At 44.8% G+C, this 19,581-nt stretch overlaps 1 protein-coding gene across 1 annotated transcript in view; it reads left to right on the top strand.

Moving 5' to 3' along the window:
- LOC139416353 (cAMP-dependent protein kinase type II-alpha regulatory subunit-like) overlaps positions 1 to 15,734 on the top strand; it is a 41,554-nt gene extending 25,820 nt beyond the window's left edge. The window contains exons 2-10 of the mRNA XM_071164881.1: positions 4,086 to 4,121; positions 4,442 to 4,578; positions 9,245 to 9,351; positions 10,158 to 10,311; positions 12,369 to 12,470; positions 12,575 to 12,649; positions 12,762 to 12,827; positions 13,978 to 14,116; positions 14,760 to 15,734. Coding sequence (XP_071020982.1) covers positions 4,086 to 4,121; positions 4,442 to 4,578; positions 9,245 to 9,351; positions 10,158 to 10,311; positions 12,369 to 12,470; positions 12,575 to 12,649; positions 12,762 to 12,827; positions 13,978 to 14,116; positions 14,760 to 14,884 — 941 coding nt within the window. The 3' untranslated portion in view covers positions 14,885 to 15,734. The remainder of the gene's footprint in view (positions 1 to 4,085; positions 4,122 to 4,441; positions 4,579 to 9,244; positions 9,352 to 10,157; positions 10,312 to 12,368; positions 12,471 to 12,574; positions 12,650 to 12,761; positions 12,828 to 13,977; positions 14,117 to 14,759) is intronic.
- Positions 15,735 to 19,581: the final 3,847 nt, after the last annotated feature.

The raw sequence follows: 19,581 nt of genomic DNA, 5'->3' as shown, positions 1-19,581 counted from the left end.
ACTGCTTTCATGGCTGGCTTTGCCCCATTGGCAAGGTCGGCCATGTTGGTTTGGAGACACGGATGCCCCTATCCTGCCCTGTCCCCGCGGTGCTCTAACCACAACAGTATGCCAACAGAGCGTGTTCTGACTTAACCCCCCGTCCCCTCCTAGTCTCTTTCCCTACAGCCTCACAACAACATTTCCCTTCTTAATGTCCTTGTGTGTTCCTGATCAACCCATTGACACTGGTTGCTACTTCACAGTCCTGTCTTTATTAACAGTCGCTCTGTCTGCGCATATAAGATAATGCTCTGTCGTGTTCATGTGGTGCCAAGAGATAAACACTCGTCCAGGCGTTGTGAGATCTTAGAATCTGGTAAGGACGCAGCCAGCGAGAACAACCAACCACTAACTGTACCCATGTTTGATGACCACGCCCCCCCCCCCCCCCCCCGTTTGTAATGTTCCACTCCATCTATGAAGCCACGCCCTCTGAGCTTGTGGTTGCCGAGGAGACACGTGAGGCGCACCGCTCCCTCCCCGGGCAACTCTTCATATGACCCCGTGCTTATCAGACAGGCCTTGACTATAACACCGGAGAGGGGGGGGAAGAGTACGTGAAAGATAAACAGGGAGGGGGGAGAGAGAGAGAGAGAGAGAGGAGAAGAAATGGACAAAGAGGGAGAGCGAGAGACTGACAAATAATGAGTGGGAGTGGGGATTGAGAGGTGAGAAAGCAACACTGAGGGAGGGTGAGGGAAGCCTACTCAACTAACAGCAGGACAGTCCGTACACAGCCAGTCTGGTCAATATTCGCACTATCCGTTATCACCATTTTGTTTATGCTCTGTACACAAGAGTGGGATGCAACAAACCACTCACACCGACGTTTCTTTGTTTGGTACTGCTCTCTGACTGCTCCCCTTCTCCTCTGCTCTCTCACATGGGCAGGCTGAGTAGAGCAGTGCCACGTTGATCATCTTCAGCTCTAGCTGCAATTAGCAGGGCAAGCAGACAGTGATAACGTGTAATAGAAATCAATTTAGACGTCAGCCAGCGCAGCATATGAATTGCTATCATCACGATAGAGGGGGAAAATACCGGGTTAGATAGAGGGTTAATCTGGCATTTAGGAAGAGGTAGTTTCAGGAGGGAAAGGGAGGGGGGTTGTTATGGCAATGAGGTCTTCCTTGTGTTTTGTTGTCAAGGCAACTTCAGGCACTTGATATCCCCCATACGTGACGACAGGCGAGAGCACTTCACACACTCTCCTTACAAACCCCGCAGCACACGCAAATACACATGTCCTTGCACAATGGCACACTTAGTCTACACTCGTTCCCAGAAATGCACTTTAGTATAATGATTATGACACCCTGAAACAACCATTATGTTAATATAAATCAATACACATAAACAATACAGATTGAAAACACATAAAGTAGCCTAGAACTAGCCTGCTGTTTCAGCTTTCACATGATGAATCACTTAACTTTATGCCTGGCGAGCTGATGCCCTTTGTGCCAGATTCAGGCAAAGGCCACTCTGGCCGTGAATTTATTTAACTGAAGTGAAATAACTTTTTTTACATTTTTATTTTAAGTAGCTTAGTCATGCCTATATTTCCTCAAATCCAATTCTACTCAGTCAGTGCTCACGGTTTGGTAAGATGAGCTGATCGCTGATCAGTTTTGCCTTTCGGATCACAATGAATGTGATTTTTTTGTTTTTGTTTTAAATGGGCCTGCACTGTTGGCACTCGTAGCATAACAATTTCACTGTACCCTGCAGGTGACTAATAAACTAATCTAATCTACATGGACGAGGGGACCTGATCCTAGATCAGCACTCCTACTCTGAGACACTTGAAATGTACGGGCCCAGATGTGTCACTGACTGTCCTGAAGACGGACAGATCTAGGGCAACGGCAAGAATTAAGGTCCTACTCCAGTCTCCTTTTCACCTTATTTATCAACTGATTTACTTATTGGCAATTCCATGGTAGCAGAGTGACGCTGACTCTGATTTTTCACTTAAAAGTCTATACTTTACAACCAAAGATTGTATAGTTAAACAAACCATACAACTCTATGCACAAGGACGACTTAAAAAATGTTCACTGAAAATGTTATAAAAACACATTTACTTGAAGAACAGTGCAGATGCAAGGTTTGCTAACAGAATGACCGCACAAACCGTAGTTCTGTTACCCAACTTTGCGTCTGCACTGTTCTTCAAGCAAATGTGTGTTTTGTTAACTTTTCCGTGGAAATTGTTTAACTTTGCAAACCATACAATTACAATCATTGTTTTTTTTGTTTGACATGCATTTTAAAGTCTCAGCATCGCTCTGTTACCGTGGAATTGCCCTTAAGAAAAGGCACATCTCAGTAGGTGTTCCAGGTATCCTCATGGGCAGGGTAGGAAATGAACTAGGCACCGTGGCAGGTAGAAAGAAAGAAAAAAATGCACAAAAAAATCACTAAAGGATGAGAATGCTTTGTAATATTGCTAGTAAGAAGTAGTAATGTGGTTTCTTGCTCAACTTCATTTTTGTGACCTGAATATGTCAAACAAAATAATTTAGGTACAATAGTAAAAACAGAAACAGTTCTACAAATGAGCATCAAGAAACTATAAAGTACCGACCCTTTTATGAGCACAATGGAAGTATTTGGGAGTTTTTTTTAATGAGGAATGAAATGTTTTTTTTATGGAGTGGTCCATGCTCAATCAATCTCAATGTACCCTCAAATATTTGAGTCATTAGGTGAGAGGACAATGTTTCGATGCCCATTTTAAGGGGTGGGCATTTGCCATGGTAACAGGGCATTCTGTGTCTGTCAGAGGATCATCACAACAGGCAGTTGCAGAAAACACAAACTAATATTGGAAAAACAACCTAGCGTGTGAACAAAACTATGTAACTAGCCAAGAAACACGAGGACATAGTATTTTTGGGTCAATTCAACCAATGTGGGCTTTGGATAAAAATACATTTGAAATGTTCCCAAATGCTCTGTGACCACTCGCTGACGTCTTACCCAACAATGTCTCTACCCACATTTGGGTGGAGGGTGTTAACCCTGGGGGTTGGACCTTTTCCCTCTTTTGTTCTCTCTTGCTCCTCTATTGTTCCCACAAGCCGTACAAATGTATAGTACCGATTTGCAGAAAATTAAATTGTAGGACGTAACATCGTACGAAGTGGGTGAAGGGGCCACTTTTGGCTCGGGAGCATCACTTTCAAAACTACAGGCGGAAATGATCTAGGAGTTTAAGAGTGCAACTTTAACTGTGTGTACTTTACTGTATTTATACTTGGGACGTTGCTTTTCACAAAAGAGCTGGAGGACGTCTTTAAGCTGTAGACCGTGGGCCCTAGGGGATAAACTCTGAAGTGTGTCCCAATGAGGAAGGGGAAGGTGAGGGGGTTGAAATGTGTGCCTCTACGTCGGGCCTGCGTTCACATGGCCCAGTTAATGGTTGCTGACAGCTTGGTAATAGAGTGTGAAGGGAGACAGAGGATGGGAACCCTGGGCTGTGGTATTGACACTGTCCTGTCATTTGCCCCCCCCACCCCCACCTCCTCACGGACCCCACAGTACACACACTCGCATCACAAGCCTCTATCTTTCTCTCTATAGGAGCGTTCCTCCATTCACTCATTAAACATTCATATTCACAACCGGAGTACACTGGATACATATTCATGATCAACACTGGCCTTCCAGGCAATCCATGTTCCTCTGTCTGTCCGACCCTACTGTCACAGCCCTAGGAGTCTGCGTCTAAGACACCCACGCAACAGGCTGTGCGTTGGGAATTTGGGAAATGTGTGGGTTTGGTGGTGTGCTTTCTTCTTTTGTGTGATTTTTATATTTTGTCTGTCTTTATAGCAGTGTAGAGTGTGAATACATAAATGTATGCGTGTCGGGTCGCCTTTCATGTGTTTGAGTTGCTTCTCTCTGCCGGGTTCGAGAGCGCTCTGCTAGCACTTATGTCAGAGGTCGGAACCACAGGCTCTACAGTTGCAGCGATGTGTGAACTGTGAACAGGAGAGAGTGTTCACTGCTAACTCTCCCTCTCTCTTTCCCTCCAGCCCCTCCCCCAAGCAGATACAACCGCAGAGTGTCAGGTGAGTTCTGTTTGACGTCACTACTCCCTAATGTAATCTGCAGCGGCAACGTTTTGCATGTTAAGTAGGTGTAGCTGGAGATCTTTGCTCTGGTGTAATCTTACCGGCCCTCTGAATGCCTCCTTGGTGTTGACACTAAGTTACTACTGGTTGTCTTGGTGTATCACACTATATGCTGATAACTTCTCAGGGTGTGTCACACTGGTATTAGTCCCCTGAAGTGTGCTTTACAATGTTTTCCCTCGTTGTGACTAGCACAGTGAGGAATGCCTTACTATGACTTTAGGTGTTGTGTTACAATCTAAGTGTTCCCCCACTAGTGTGCGCGGAGGCCTTCAACCCAGATGACGATGACGAGGTGGAGGAGCCGAGGGTGGTGCATCCCAAAACAGACGAGCAGCGCTGCCGGCTGCAGGACGCCTGCAAAGATATTCTACTGTTCAAGACCCTGGAACAGGTATGAAGACGAGGCAGACGCGCCGTAACCACAGTGACAGGAAACACCTTCACTTTATTCCAGTCTACGATGAGCTACACAGTCTCATGCGCTTCTGTTCTAATAGGTTGTAGTTTCACATCGGCACATTCACAACCTAATAGAACACTCATTCAATTCTAAAGCATTGAAATAAATCGTTCAGTCTTTTGGGATAAAGGGTTACTGCTCTTTAGTTGGTTTATTTCCTGGTACACTCGGTAACACACAGTAATACAGAAGCTGCCAGACGGGCACAACTCACACCTTCTGTCAATAACCCCCGAGAAGTGGAATCAATTAGCATAATAAATCATCGGCATCAAAATCCGTCAGTTTTAGCTAGAGATTGTATTATTTTTTTTGTTGTTGCACGATGCCCCCCCCCAGAAGCGTCACTCTACGGAAAGGTGAGTCTCTCACAAACGCATACATGTCGGTTGTTTTGCTCTAGGACCCCTTACAAGACTATTCAGAAGGTAGCTAGGTACTAGTTTTTAAAAAAATGTATGGATGTATAGATAGTTTGGTGCCTAAAGTGGTTGAATACATCAAAAACAAAAAAAGGTATGGGACAGACATTTCAGAGAATATGACGTCAAATCACATATCTACAGTAGCTTCGATTGGACTGATCATGTCAACATCATACTTTCAAAATCTTAGCTAGCAGTCATTATGAATCAAGTCAACAATCTACTGGCAAACCCTTTCCAATCCTTCTCGTATGAAGAGAAAATATAGATAAAACGTATCGGTGCTCATCGGCCATAAGCGTTACACAAGTCGGAAATCGCAAATTCAACAATGAGTGGTTTGGAAGGAATCAGTGGGAAAATGCAAGTGTCGCAAAGCAATCACTATTTTGCTTCCCCTGCTTGCTATTCAGTGGAGAGGGAGTGTTGGTCCAAGTCTGGGTTTAAGGATTTAAAACGTCTGAAAGGGCCTCTTTTTAAAATGGTAAACATTCACACGCGACACCATGGGCTGGAATTCATTGGCCACGCTGTCAATCCAGCATGACTTCATCCAGAGAATGCCAGACTTTGACTACGTTTGATGACAGTTTGCCCACACGGCGGACCGCCGCGCCACCTTCCTGTTCAAGTGAGCACAGCAAAGTCCAAAAATATGTCTGGTATGCTACTACATACAGTAAATTATGTAATATTCCAGGGATATATGAATACTGTAGCTAAGAAAGTAATACTTAAGTGTATGTTGTGTTGTAAGCTGTCAGTAGCCCATGTGTCTCACCCTTAGAATACACTGTTCTGACCTGGTGGTGCACATGTAGCCTACTGCCTGTTTTAGAGAAATGTCATTGAATATTGTAAGAGTTTTCGTTGTCTGCTTATATGCCCCCATTATTTCAAATCAAATATTATTTGTCACAATTTTTTATTTGCACCATAATACAACAGTGAAATGCTTACTTACAAACCCTTAACCTTCAATACAGTTTTAAGAAAATACCACAAGAAAAGTAAGAGATAAGAATAACAAATAATTAAAGAGCAGCAGTACATAACAATAGCGGGGATATATTCAGGGGGTACCGGTACAGAGTCAATATGCGGGGGCATCGGTGTCGACGTAATTGAGGTAATTTGTACATGTAGGTAGAGTTATTAAAGTGACTATGCATAAATAATAACAGAGAGTAGCAGCAGTTTAGAAGGGGTGGGGGGGGTAATGCAAATGGTCCAGGTTGCCATTTGATTAGTTGTTCAGGAGTATTATGGCTTGGGGGTAGAAGCTGTTTAGAAGCATCTTGGACCTATCTTGGACTTGGCGCTCTGGTACCACTTGCCGTGTGGCAGCAGAGTGAACACTCTATGACTAGGGTGGCTGGAGTCTTTGGCAATTTTTAGGACCTTCCACTGACACTGCCTTGTATAAAGGTCCTGGATGGCAGGAAGCTTGACCCCGGTGATGTACTGGGCCGTACGCACTACCCTTCTGTTGTTATCAGCGAACTTAATGATGGTGTTGGAGTCGTGCCTGGCCATGCAGTCATGAGTGAACAGGGAGTACAGGAGGGGACTGAGCATGCCTACCCTCACCACCTGGGGGCGGCCCGTCAGGAAGTCCAGGATTCAGTTGCAGAGGGAGGTGTTTAGTCCCAGGGTCCTTAGCTTAGTGATGAGCTTTGAGGGCACTATGGTGTTGAACGCTGAGCTGTAGTCAATGAATAGCATTCTCACATAGGTGTTCCTTTTGTCCAGGTGGGAAAGGGCAGTGTGTAGTGCAATAGAGATTGCATCGTCTGTGGATTTGTTGGTGCAGTATGCAAATTGGAGTTTGTCTCGTGTTTTTGGGATAATGATGTTGATGTGAGCCATGACCAGCTTTTCAAAGCATTTCATGGGTACAGATGTGAGTGCTACGGGTCAGTAGTCATTTAGGCAGGTTGCCTTAGTGTTCTTGGGCACAGGGACTATGGTGGTCTGCTTGAAGCATGTTGGTATTACTGATTCAGACAGAGAGAGGTTGAAAATGTCAGTGACGACTCACTTGCCAAGTTGGTCAGCGCATGCTCGCAGTACACATCCTGGTAATCCGTCTGGCCCTGCGGCCTTGTGAATGTTGACCTGTTTGAAGGTCTTACTCACATCGGCTGCGGAGAGCGTGATCACACAGTCGTCTGGAACTTCTGATGCTCTCATGCATGTTTCAGTGTTACTTGCCTCGAAGCGAGCATGGAAGTTATTTAGCTCGTTCGGTAGGCTTGTGTCACTGGGCAGCTCTCGGCTGTGCTTCCCTTTATAGTCGGCAATGGTTTGCAAGCCCTGCCACATCCGACGAGCGTCGGAGCCGGTGTAGTACAATTCGATCTTAGTACTGTATTGATGTTTTGCCTGTGATGGTTCGTCGGAGGGCATAGTGGGATTTCTTATAAGCTTCCTGGTTAGAGTCCCGCTCCTTGAATGCAGCACCTTTGGCAGCGATTCCATCCTCGAGTCTTCTTGGGTTTGACGCTACAAGCTAAGCACACCTTTATTCAGGGGGTTTCTGCCATTCTTCTCTGCAGATCCTCTCAAGCCCTGTCAAACCCTCCCCTAACCTGGACGATGCTGGGCCAATTGTGCGCCGCCCTATTGGACTCTTAATCACGGCCGGTTGTGATACAGCCCTGGATCGAACCCGGGCCTGTAGTGACGCCTCTAGCACTGCAATGCAGTGCCTTAGACCGCCCCGCCACTCGGGAAGCCCAAATTATTTATTTTTCAAAAAGTTCAGTAATGGACCCATGTAATTCCAGTTGATATTGCGAGGGTTGTTTTGTTTGCGCAATGCGCTGTCTGTGCGTCGGTATATTGTCTATAAGTGGATCCTCGTGATTGTATTTTCCTTACTTTTTAGACCACATAGGCCTATTAAAATACTTCAAATGTTAGGCTGTCTTTCAAATCAATTCAGTTGACTTTATTGACATGGCAAGTTAAATGACTTACATTGTCAAAGTATACATATAACAGACAATTGTGAGACCAACAGCAATAAGGCATCAGTAATAGTAGTGGAAATGTGATTAGCATTAACAGCAACTACAACAACAATATTAATGAGAATAACAATACATTAAAGCAATAGTAGTAGATCCGTCTCAACATGACTGAGAAGCCACATGACAGGATATGAGAAACAAAACAAAACCAAAATGGGAAATGTTACATTGCACTTTTCACTGGCTGTCCCTCAGGTTGTGGCAGGAGGACACACATTTTGGCTGCCAAAACTGCACATTTTAGGCTTTTCACCCAATAAATATATTTAAATAAAATGTATTCACATTTTTAACATCTTTAACATTCTTTGTACTGATTGATAGTTTTGGGAAATAATTATTATCTTAGGTCTGAGTATTTATCACAGTGTAATAGAAAATGCAACTCTGTCTTCAAATCAAATCAAATGTATTTATATAGCCCTTCGTACATCAGCTGATATCTCAAAGTCCTGTACAGAAACCCACCCCAAACAGCAAGCAATGCAGGTGTAGAAGCACGGTGGCTAGGAAAAACTCCCTAGAAAGGCCAAAACCTAGGAAGAAACCTAGAGAGGAACCAGGCTATGTGGGGTGGCCAGTCCTCTTCTGGCTGTGCCGGGTGGAGATTATAACAGAACATGGCCAAGATGTTCAAATGTTCATAAATGACCAGCATGGTCCAATAATAATAAGGCAGAACAGTTGAAACTGGAGCAGCAACACAGCCAGGTGGACTGGGGACAGCAAGGAGTCATCATGTCAGGTAGTCCTGAGGCATGGTCCTTTGTTTTTTAAATTGGTCGAGTTTGCCCCACCAAGATTTTCATTCTCAAATTGCCACTGAGTAAGGCCAAATTCTGTTACATCAAATCTAATCTTTTTTTTTAAAATATATATTTGTTTGGTACCTTAAGGGGGGCCTACAACTCCAAATCAAATAGCTAAATGATCCTTGGTATGACAATCTTAAAACAATTCCATATGCTTAGTAGAACTCACAAATGCGAGTGAAATGCACTGTGGAACCCTGACCTCCCGCCAACGTGGCTAGTGAAATAGACATCTACCCGCCAATGCCAAAATCTATCTGGATTTGGCAGGTAGCGGGTGTTAATCACCCCCTCCTCTCCTGCCTGCCTGTCCTCCCCCTCACAGGAGCAGTTCTCGGAAGTCCTAGACGCCATGTTTGAACTGCGCGTACAGCCCCAGGAGCATGTCATCGACCAGGGAGACGACGGAGACAACTTCTACGTTATCGAGAGGTGTGTGTGTGTGTGTGTGTGTGTGTGTGTAGTTATCTAACAATCAAGGCATTCACTAGAAAGCAGCATTCATAACAACCAACACACGTCCACTCATCTTCCAACAAGCCCCCCTTGGGCATGATCCTCTAGTTGTTTTGTCTGCCGTGCGTCCTGGGCCTAGCCTCTATGACTGTGTCCCAAATGGCACCTTTTTTCCCTTTATATGGTGCACTTTCTTTTGACCAAAGCCCATATGGCCTTGGTCAAAAGAAGTGGGCTACATCGGTAATAGGCTGTGTCCCAAATGGCACCCTGTGAGTGGGCTTATTCTCTCCGCGCCTTAAGCTCCCTCCTCAGTCATGCTAGTACCTCAGCCTGGGAGGCTTAGGTCTAGATGCACGTCATAAGCATGTTAAACCAATTCCCCCCCTACGCTCTGCCTTGCAAAGCATCATGGGAAACCCTTTGGTCACCTACATGGCCAGGTGATCATCATACTAATCCCCCCCCCCAAACAAAGTTAATGCTCCACCGGCAACCACAAAGTAAATTCCCAGAACTGAACTCGTAGTACTCTTGGTCCAAGCTACAGATGAGTACTATGAGTACTCATCTGTAGCTCCAAGCTACTGATGAGAGATTTATATCAGTGATCAACTTTATTGTAGATGAAGAGTATTCTGCATGGTTTCCAAATATCTCATGTTTGAGTTTTCTAATATTATTAGACCGTTCTTAATTTCTCTTTTGTCTCTCTCTACTCTCTCGCCCCTGTTTTTTCTCTTTCTTTTTATTTCTCTCTTCCTCTCTCTCCTTTCTTTCAGAGGAATCTATGACATAGTGGTACTGATTGATGGCGTAGGGACGTGTGTGGGGCAGTATGACAACAAAGGCAGCTTCGGGGAGTTGGCACTGATGTACAACACCCCCCGCGCTGCCACTATTATTGCCACCCAGGAGGGGGCGCTCTGGGGCCTGGTGAGATACACCCACACTGCCCTGACCCTTGACCTCAAGTTCACACTGCTGTGCTCTACCACAGCACCTCCCTGTGGACACCAAGGAGAATAACACAGTGGACATATATTAGAGATACATTATGTTTTGAGCAAAATAGTTGGGGTTTTTTTAGACACCATTGCGAAATTCAAGTTGCCAGTTCAAGGAGTTGCCAGTTCAAGGAGTTGCCAGTTCAAGGAGTTGCCAGTTCAGCCTCTTTTAGTGGGGTGATTTCGGCCTACATCATCAGGCAGTAAATAAGTTAATAGACCAATAAGAAAGAGCTCCAAACCTCTCAGCCAATAACAGCTAGTTTCAGTTTTCCCCTCCCCACTCAGACAACTCCCAGACTGCCCTTTGCTAAGAAGCAATTTATTTTATTTTTGACTATTTTAATTGAAAACAATCACAGTAAGGTAGTTAATTGTTACCCAGAAATTATTTGCTATTGAGAAAAAAAATAATGATCCGTTTTTAAAGACAGCTGCATTGGACTTTGAAGTGAATCAGGTCAAATCAATGTTATTGGTCACATACACATAGTTAGCAGATGTTATTGGTCACATACACATGGTTAGCAGATGTTATTGGTCACATACACATGGTTAGCAGATGTTATTGGTCACATACACATAGTTAGCAGATGTTATTGGTCACATACACATAGTTAGCAGATGTTATTGGTCACATACACATAGTTAGCAGATGTTATTGGTCACATACACATGGTTAGCAGATGTTATTGGTCACATACACATGGTTAGCAGATGTTATTGGTCACATACACATGGTTAGCAGATGTTATTGGTCACATACACATAGTTAGCAGATGTTATTGGTCACATACACATAGTTAGCAGATGTTATTGGTCACATACACATAGTTAGCAGATGTTATTGGTCACATACACATAGTTAGCAGATGTTATTGGTCACATACACATAGTTAGCAGATGTTATTGGTCACATACACATAGTTAGCAGATGTTATTGGTCACATACACATAGTTAGCAGATGTTATTGGTCACATACACATAGTTAGCAGATGTTATTGGTCACACATGGTTAGCAGATGTTATTGGTCACACATGGTTAGCAGATGTTATTGGTCACATACACATGGTTAGCAGATGTTATTGGTCACATACACATAGTTAGCAGATGTTATTGGTCACATACACATGGTTAGCAGATGTTATTGGTCACATACACATGGTTAGCAGATGTTATTGGTCACATACACATGGTTAGCAGATGTTATTGGTCACATACACATGGTTAGCAGATGTTATTGGTCACATACACATGGTTAGCAGATGTTATTGGTCACATACACATGGTTAGCAGATGTTATTGGTCACATACACATGGTTAGCAGATGTTAATGCGAGTGTAGCGAAATGCTTGTGCTTCTAGTTCCGACAGTGCAGCAATATCTAACAAGTAATACCTAACAATTCCACAACAAATACCTTTTCCACACAAGCCTAAGGAATGGAATAAGAATATATAAATATATGGATGAGCAATGTCAGAATGGCATAGGCTAACATGCAATACATAGTATAGAATACAGTATATACATATGCGAGAAATGTAAACATTTTTAAAGTGGCATTATTAAAGTGACTAGTGTTCCATTTTATTAAAGTGGCCAATGATTTCAGGTCTTTGAAAAGTGAAACATTAGGTGCTAGGGAGGCTGGAGTGGGTCTTTAATGTGTCGTCGATACGTCTTAGATATGGTGCTTTTGAGATTCTTTGAGCTTTAAGACTCTTTTGTGTAAATGAATAGCGCTATAACAGTTGAATTAATGATTTATTGTTTATATTATTAGATGATTGTAAATGTTATAGAAGATTAGTAGATGGATATTATAGGAAATGATGGCAGATCTATCCATAACTTTCCCCCACTAGAAATGTATAACATAAGAAGGAAATAGGCTAAACGCAGACCGGCTATGTCGGTGTGATTGAGTGTTATCCTGCCTGTCTGTGTGACCGTGACCGATGCTGTCTGTGACACTACCAGGACCGGGCCACGTTCCGTAGGCTCATTGTGAAGAACAATGCCAAGAAGAGGAGGCTGTACGAGCAATTTGTGGAGTCTGTGCCTCTACTGAAGTCTCTGGAGGTGAGGAGGGGAAGATGGACAGTGATACATTGTAGCACTGAAATGGCCACCTTGCCTTGGCGCTTCCTTATCGAACCTCTCTCCCGCTCTTTTACCTCTCTTAGTTATCCGAGAGGATGAAGATTGTGGATGTATTAGGAATGAAGACGTTTTCCGATGGAGAACGCATCATCATGCAGGTAGGACAGTTCTCCGTTGTTAACGTACTGGAGGTTGTCTTGGCATTACTGTAATGACGACCGGGAAGAGTTGTAAATGTGACAGTCCCTGTTGGTTTGTGTTGCGGTGTAGGGGGACAGGGCAGATTGTTTCTACATTGTGGAGACTGGAGAAGTGAAGATTATGATGAAGAGCAAAGTAAGTCTACTTCCTCCTTTTCTCATCCCCTCGTTTCTGTCTGTGCCTCATCACCAGATAATGTAAAAAAATATATTAAAAAAAAGGCTTTGTTTTATGTTCAAGTCACCCTGTTTTTTTCTTTTCTCTCTCTCCTTTTTTCTCATATGTACTACATAACACACCTGCGCCCAAAGACAAAGATGGTATGACTGATCATTGTAATATTCATATGAAGAATAATACGAGTTGAGCACAGTGATCCTTTTGAAAAAAATCTAACAATTGTGATCTGAATATTTGTCATTCATAATCAACAAAATGTTTTTTAAATGATATTTTAGCTAGCTACGTAGCTATGGTTCCTAACGTTAACTAGCGCTAGTTGGCTGTACCGGCGCCAAAACTCCTTCTCATCCAAATAACTTCTCCATCTGATAACTTTTTAGTGCAAGACAGCACATTTCCAGATCCTGTCAACCTTCTGCTATGAGTTTTTTTTTAACATTTTTTATTTTTTTTAATATGAACATTTTAGTTTTCATAACACATTGTTTGTGTGCTGCTTTGTCTGCATGTCCATTATTGTGTATTAATTGGTGTTGTATGTATTAGCTGCTGCAGTCAAATTTCCCCTTTCGTGATCAGTAATGTAATTTTTCTCAATAGTGAGTTTTCTCATGGCTCTGTCCAGACTTGGGTTCAAATACTAGTTAGGGTATTTCAATTACTTTCAAAATGTCTTAGAAAGGAAGTCTTGATTTTCTACAAGTAGCTGAATATTGGAATGTATTTCAAAGTACACTTGGAAAGTATTGGCGTGTATTTGAAAATACAAATATATTAAATACACCATGCATTTAAACTGTTCAGCTATCTATAGGAAGTTATTTGTCTCTGATTTGGCCACATTATTTGAAAATACTCAAATACACAGAAAATAAGTATTTAAATAAAAAATGCCCATATATTTGAACCCAGGTCTGACTCTGTCCCTCTGCAGCAGACATGGCCTATACACAACATGTTTGGGCTTCCTTGGTGCTCGTGCTCCATGCTAAAACATAATTTTGTGAATTTTTGAATCCGCTACATATTATTAAAATAAGAGTAAACAAATCAAATCATCTTTTCTGTGCCCCCCCCAAAACAAAACTCCTCTCTCCCCCAGACAAAAGCGAACCAGGAGGATAATGTGGAGGTTGAGATCACCCGCTGTAGCAGGGGTCAGTACTTTGGGGAGCTGGCCCTGGTCACCAACAAGCCCCGCGCTGCATCAGTGTATGCTGTGGGAGAGGTCAAGTGCTTGGGTAAGGCCCCGCCATACTTTTACAGATATGTGTGTGCACGCATGCGTTTGTGTTTATTTTGACAGAGACACACATGAGTGGGTGTCCATCTGCGTGACAGAGAGAGAGATTTTCTGTCTGTTGTGTCTCCCTGAATCTCTTAATGGTAAATTACTGGCTTGCAAGTGTTGTAGATGAATATCTCCCCCCTAAACGCATAGCTACACAGCTGTTTCCCTTAGACGTACTCGTGATAATGTTCAGCTCTTATGAATTCAAAAGTGTTTGCACATCTCACAATTCTCCAGGCGTATGATTAGGGTACCGACATTGTCATATGAATTAAATAAGAATATCTGCTCACTTTAGCGTGCTCCACTATAGTTTTACTGCAATGTTTTGACTGGAAGGTCTGGAGTGTTTACGCTAAGCATGGCAAAGAACCTTCGCAAATAAACTATACAGGAGGGTACGCTACAACAGGGTGATATTCATTAGTGCGCACCGTAGTGAAGCGTTTTGCAAAGGAACATGGAAACAAGTTCAGGAAGTCCCTCCCCATTTCGGCCTGTTTGCTTCTGTTTGGTTGTTAGATTGACACCTGGGTCATATTCACTATCTGTTGTGCAGCTGTGTGAGTGATGCTGTCTCCTGTGTTTTTCAGTAATAGACATTCAGGCGTTTGAGCGTCTGCTGGGTTCCTGTAAGGAGATCATGAAGAGGAACATCACCCACTACGAGGAGCAGCTGGTAGCTCTGTTTGGCTCCAGCATGGACCTGAGAGACTGACCACCCTTCTCCGTGCCTTACACAAGCAAATTTACATGAATGAAAAGATACCTACACATTCAGACGCACCACTTACATAGTATAAGTACGCCCTGACACACAGATTTTCTAGCTCAACCCTCCTTTATAAGCTCACTAATAGGTGTACACACACTTTCTACTCACCCCAAAATATCACACGCCCTCTTACAGTTGCTTGAACCTGCTTCAGCCTCTTTGTTTGAATTGAAAAAGCAATGTCCCTGCTGATACAACCCTGCCACCGCCACAGCACAGCAAGGACATACTACACGCATGCACTCAGACATGAAGGCTTGTCCTTTCTCTCACAGATGCACACACACACACACACACACACACCAAACCCCAGCCAAGGACCCATGCGCACACACAGGCACCACCCACACTTTCAAATACAGACACCTGGTGAAAAAGAACATACATTTAAAAAGAGAGCAAATTAAAAAAGTAAAAAAGGTTTAAAGAGAAGTTTTAGAATCATTTTATGAAGATAAACCGAAGCTTTGATAAAATATGATTTAAATAAAAAAAGTGTTTATTTGGGGTTGAGTCCTTTCTGAAAGCTCTCCTGCTGTTGTTGATTGATTCAGTTAGTGCCGGTGATTACCACAGAGGACCCTACGTTTCAGGGCTATTGTTATCATTAATCCACACATGTTGTATTGATTCATGTATTATTATTATATATTCATTATTTTGTTTTACTTTGACCAATTCAGATATAAAGCACCATCTCCGACAATGTCAAACAAAAATCTAGTGCTTATTTCTCCTTGATCATTCTGAATGAGTTGTCCTGGATAAGAATAAAGCAAACATTTTTATTATATTGCTGTGTCAGTGTGTTGGTTGTATTGGGTGAAAATATACATTTATTTCATGTTATGGTTTCCTGATAATAGAAGAGCCATTGTTTGATATGGGAGGAGGGGGGGTCACCTCTATTTAATCATCCAATGACTGAGTTTATATGGTTTATTTCCTGTCGTTTTCTAAAATATGCTATGACCAATTTTTATACCTTTATTTAACTAGGCAACTCAATTAAGAACAAATTCTTATGTACAATAACGGCCTACCCCAGACGACGCTGAGCCAGTTGTGCGCCGCACTATGGGACTTCCAATCGCAGCCTAGATTCCAACCAGGGACTGCAGTACCAGGGACGTGCCTTAGACCGCTGCACCACTCGGGAGCCCACATGGAAACGAGCTCACAGCCAAAGATTTTCTAGTGTATTTCCCGACAGAGTGCATGACTTGGTTAAATCCTGATCGCAGACCAGTGAAAGTGACTGAACCATAGACCGATTAGTTTGATCACCGATCCAGGAACGGTGCATCCCACTTTAAGCGGGAGAAGCGTGAAACCCCGAAAATGTAGGTATTGGTTGTGGCATTAGGCTATAAGAGCATACATTTTTTCACAATTGCTTTGCCCTTTAACCGAATATAAACGTTGGCAGTTAGGTCTTGGATATTTGGAAATATGTTGAAAGAAAGGTTCCTGGATTAGTGCTTGAGGTCGAGGCATCCTTTAGAATAGTCTGTTTCAGTGCACTTTAAGAAACAGACTACCGAACCAGCACGATTTATGTTGCCTTTGATGGAGTTCACAGAGATGGCCTCCAAATTATTTATTGCATTCTGTGATGTAAATGCAATGCATTTAGGATAAAAACGGTTACATTGTGTCAAGCGCTGTCACTATTTTTATTATTTATCTGCCCTTATTTGGTGGTGTAAGTGAAGGGTGGCAGTTTGTACCTACTGTGTATTGTAGCGCCTATCCTCCTGTAATTTTTCATTATAAACTGGGTAGATTGAGTCAGAATGCTTATTGGCTGACAACCGTGGTATAATTAAGCAATAACGAAAATGTTTGTCTTTAAAATTGGGTGTTGGGAAATAAAACATACAACTGGGTGAAATAATGAGAAACATGGTCCTTCCTCTAGGGCCTCCGCCGCCTCCTCCGCCTCCTCCCCCACCTAGTGTTCCCCGTCTTCCTCCTCTTTCTAGTCTTCCTACTCCTTCAGCTCATCCTCCCTTTATACCCCCTCCTCCTCCCCTTCCTCCCTCTGCTCTATCTCCACCTCCTCCCTATTGTCTATCTCTTCCACCTCCTCCTCCCTCTATTCCTCCTCCTCCTTCTCAGTATCCGGCCCAGCTGGTGGTTCGGACCCTTGAGGAGACACCCTACCGAGAAGTCTAAAGGAGTTCCTATCTTCAAGGACATCTGAGTTTGAGGGCCTGGCTGACCACAGGCCATTCCAACAGTACCTACAATAGTACCACCAAGGACACCTCTACTCACCCCTCCTTCACCCGGTCCCAGTGGGATTCGGCTCGCGCTCCCGAGGGAATATGATGGGACGGCTGCCGGATGCCAGGGGTTCCTACTCCAGCTGAAGCTCTACCTGGCGGCTGTCCACCCGGCTCCTTCAGGGCGTTAGAGCGTGTCCGCCCCCATCTCCTGCCTCTCAGGCAAAGCCCTGGAGTTGGCCAATGCCGTATGGAGTGAGGGAGACGCGGCGTTGGAAGGTCTATTCCATCTGAGGCAGGGGACGAGGAGCGCGCAGGATTTTGCCTTGGACTTCCAGACCCTGGCCGCCAGCGCGGGATGGAACGACAGGGCCCTGATCAATCACTACAGGTGCAGTCTGTGCGAGGACGTCCGTCGGGAGTTGGCCTGCCGAGACACCACCCTCACATTGGACCAGCTGGTGGACCTGTCCATCCGGCTGGACAACCTGCTGACTGCCCGCGGACGTCCGGATCGGGACCTGTCAGTTCCTGTGGATATGCCCTTCCCTGGCTTACCTTGGTTGGCAATTTCGTGGCAACAGAGGGCGCTCAAGGGGCGGTCACGAGAGTGCTCAGGGAGGTGTGTGGGGATTTCCATCGGTGCGACTACGGTGGAAAGTCCAGACCAGGTCTCCACCGTGCGCATCCCCTCAGAATATGTAGATCTGTCTCTCGCCTTCTGTAAGAAGAGGGCGACTAAATTACCACCTCATCGACGGGAGGATTGTGCGATAAATCTCCTGGTAGACGCAGCACTTCCCAGGAGTCACGTGTATCCTCTGTCACAGGAGGAGACGGTGGCTATGGAAACATATGTCTCCGAATCCCTGGGACAGGGGTACATTCAGCCCTCCACTTCACCTGCCTCCTCAAGTTTATTTTTTGTGAAGAAGAAGGATGGGGTTCTGCACCCATGTATTGACTATCGAGGGATCAATCAGATCACTGTGAGGTACAGCTACCCGCTGCCTCTCATCGCCAGTGCAATCGAGTCAATGCACGGGGCGCACTTCTTCACAAAATTGGATCTCAGGAGTGCTTACAACCTGGTGCGTATCTGGGAGAGGGACGAGTGGAAGACGGCATTTAGTACCACCTCAGGGCACTATGAGTACCTCGTCATGCCGTACGAGTTGATGAATGCTCCATCAGTCTTCCAGGCCTTTCTTTACGAGATTTTCCGGGACCTGCACGGGCAGGGTGTAGTAGTGTATATCGACAACATTCTGATATACTCCACTACACGCGCCGAGCATGTGTCCCTGGTGCGCAGGGTGCTTGGTCGACTGTTGGAGCATGACCTGTACGTCAAGGCTGAGAAATATTTGTTCTTCCAACAGTCCGTCTCCTTCTTAGGGTGACGCATTTCCACGTCAGGGGTGGAGATGGAGAGTGACCGCCGTGCGTAATTGGCCGACTCCCACCACGGTAAAGGAAGTGCAGCGGTGTCTGGGGTTTGCCAACTACTACCTAGAGGTTTATCCGGGGTTTTGGTCAGGTAGCAGCTCCCATTACCTCACTGCTGAAGGGGGGACCGGTGCGGCTACAGTGGTCAGCTCGTCTCCCGTGCTGGCTCATCCGGATCCCTCTTTGGCGTTCATAGTGGAGGTGGATGCAGTCCGAAGCTGGGATAGGAGCAGTGCTCTCTCAGCGTTCGGGCACGCCACCAAAGCTCCGCCCCTGTGCTTTCTTTTCGAAGAAGCTCAGCCCGGCGGAGCGAAACTATGATTTGATGGAACACAGTAATTGGGTAGCTGTTGTCAAGGCTCTGAAGGCGTGGAGGCATTGGCTTGAGGGGGCTAAACACCCTTTTCTCCTCTGGACTGACCACCGAAATCTGGAGTTTATCCGGGCGGTGAGGAGACTGAACCCTCGCCAGGCAAGGTGGGCTATGAACTTTACCCGTTTTGTTTTCACTCTATCCTATAGACCAGGTTCCCAGAACGCTAAGGCAGACGCACCGTCCCGGATGTATGACACAGAGGAGCGGTCCATGGATCACACTCCCATACTTCCGGCCTCTTGCCTGGTGGCACCGGTGGTGTGGGAGCTGGATGCAGACATCGAGCGGGCGTTATGCACAGAGCCCATTCCCCCCCAGTATCTAGCTGGGTGCCTGTACGTTCCGTCTGCTGTCCGCGACCGTTTTAACTATTGGGCCCACATGTCACCCTCCTCTGGTCATCCTGGCATCGGTCGGATGGTGCGTTGCCTTAGTGGGATGTACTGGTTGGTCCACCTTGGCCAAGGACGTGAGGGTTTATGTTTCCTCCTGCTCGGTGTGCGCCCAGTGCAAGGCTCCCAGGCACCTGCCCAAAGGGAATTACAACCCTTACCCGTTCCGCAACGGCCGTGGTCGCACCTGTCGGT

The sequence above is a fragment of the Oncorhynchus clarkii genome, chromosome 9, assembly GCF_045791955.1.
Source record: "Oncorhynchus clarkii lewisi isolate Uvic-CL-2024 chromosome 9, UVic_Ocla_1.0, whole genome shotgun sequence".
Lineage (NCBI taxonomy): Eukaryota > Metazoa > Chordata > Actinopteri > Salmoniformes > Salmonidae > Oncorhynchus > Oncorhynchus clarkii.
This window is presented reverse-complemented; position numbering and strand designations above follow the sequence as displayed.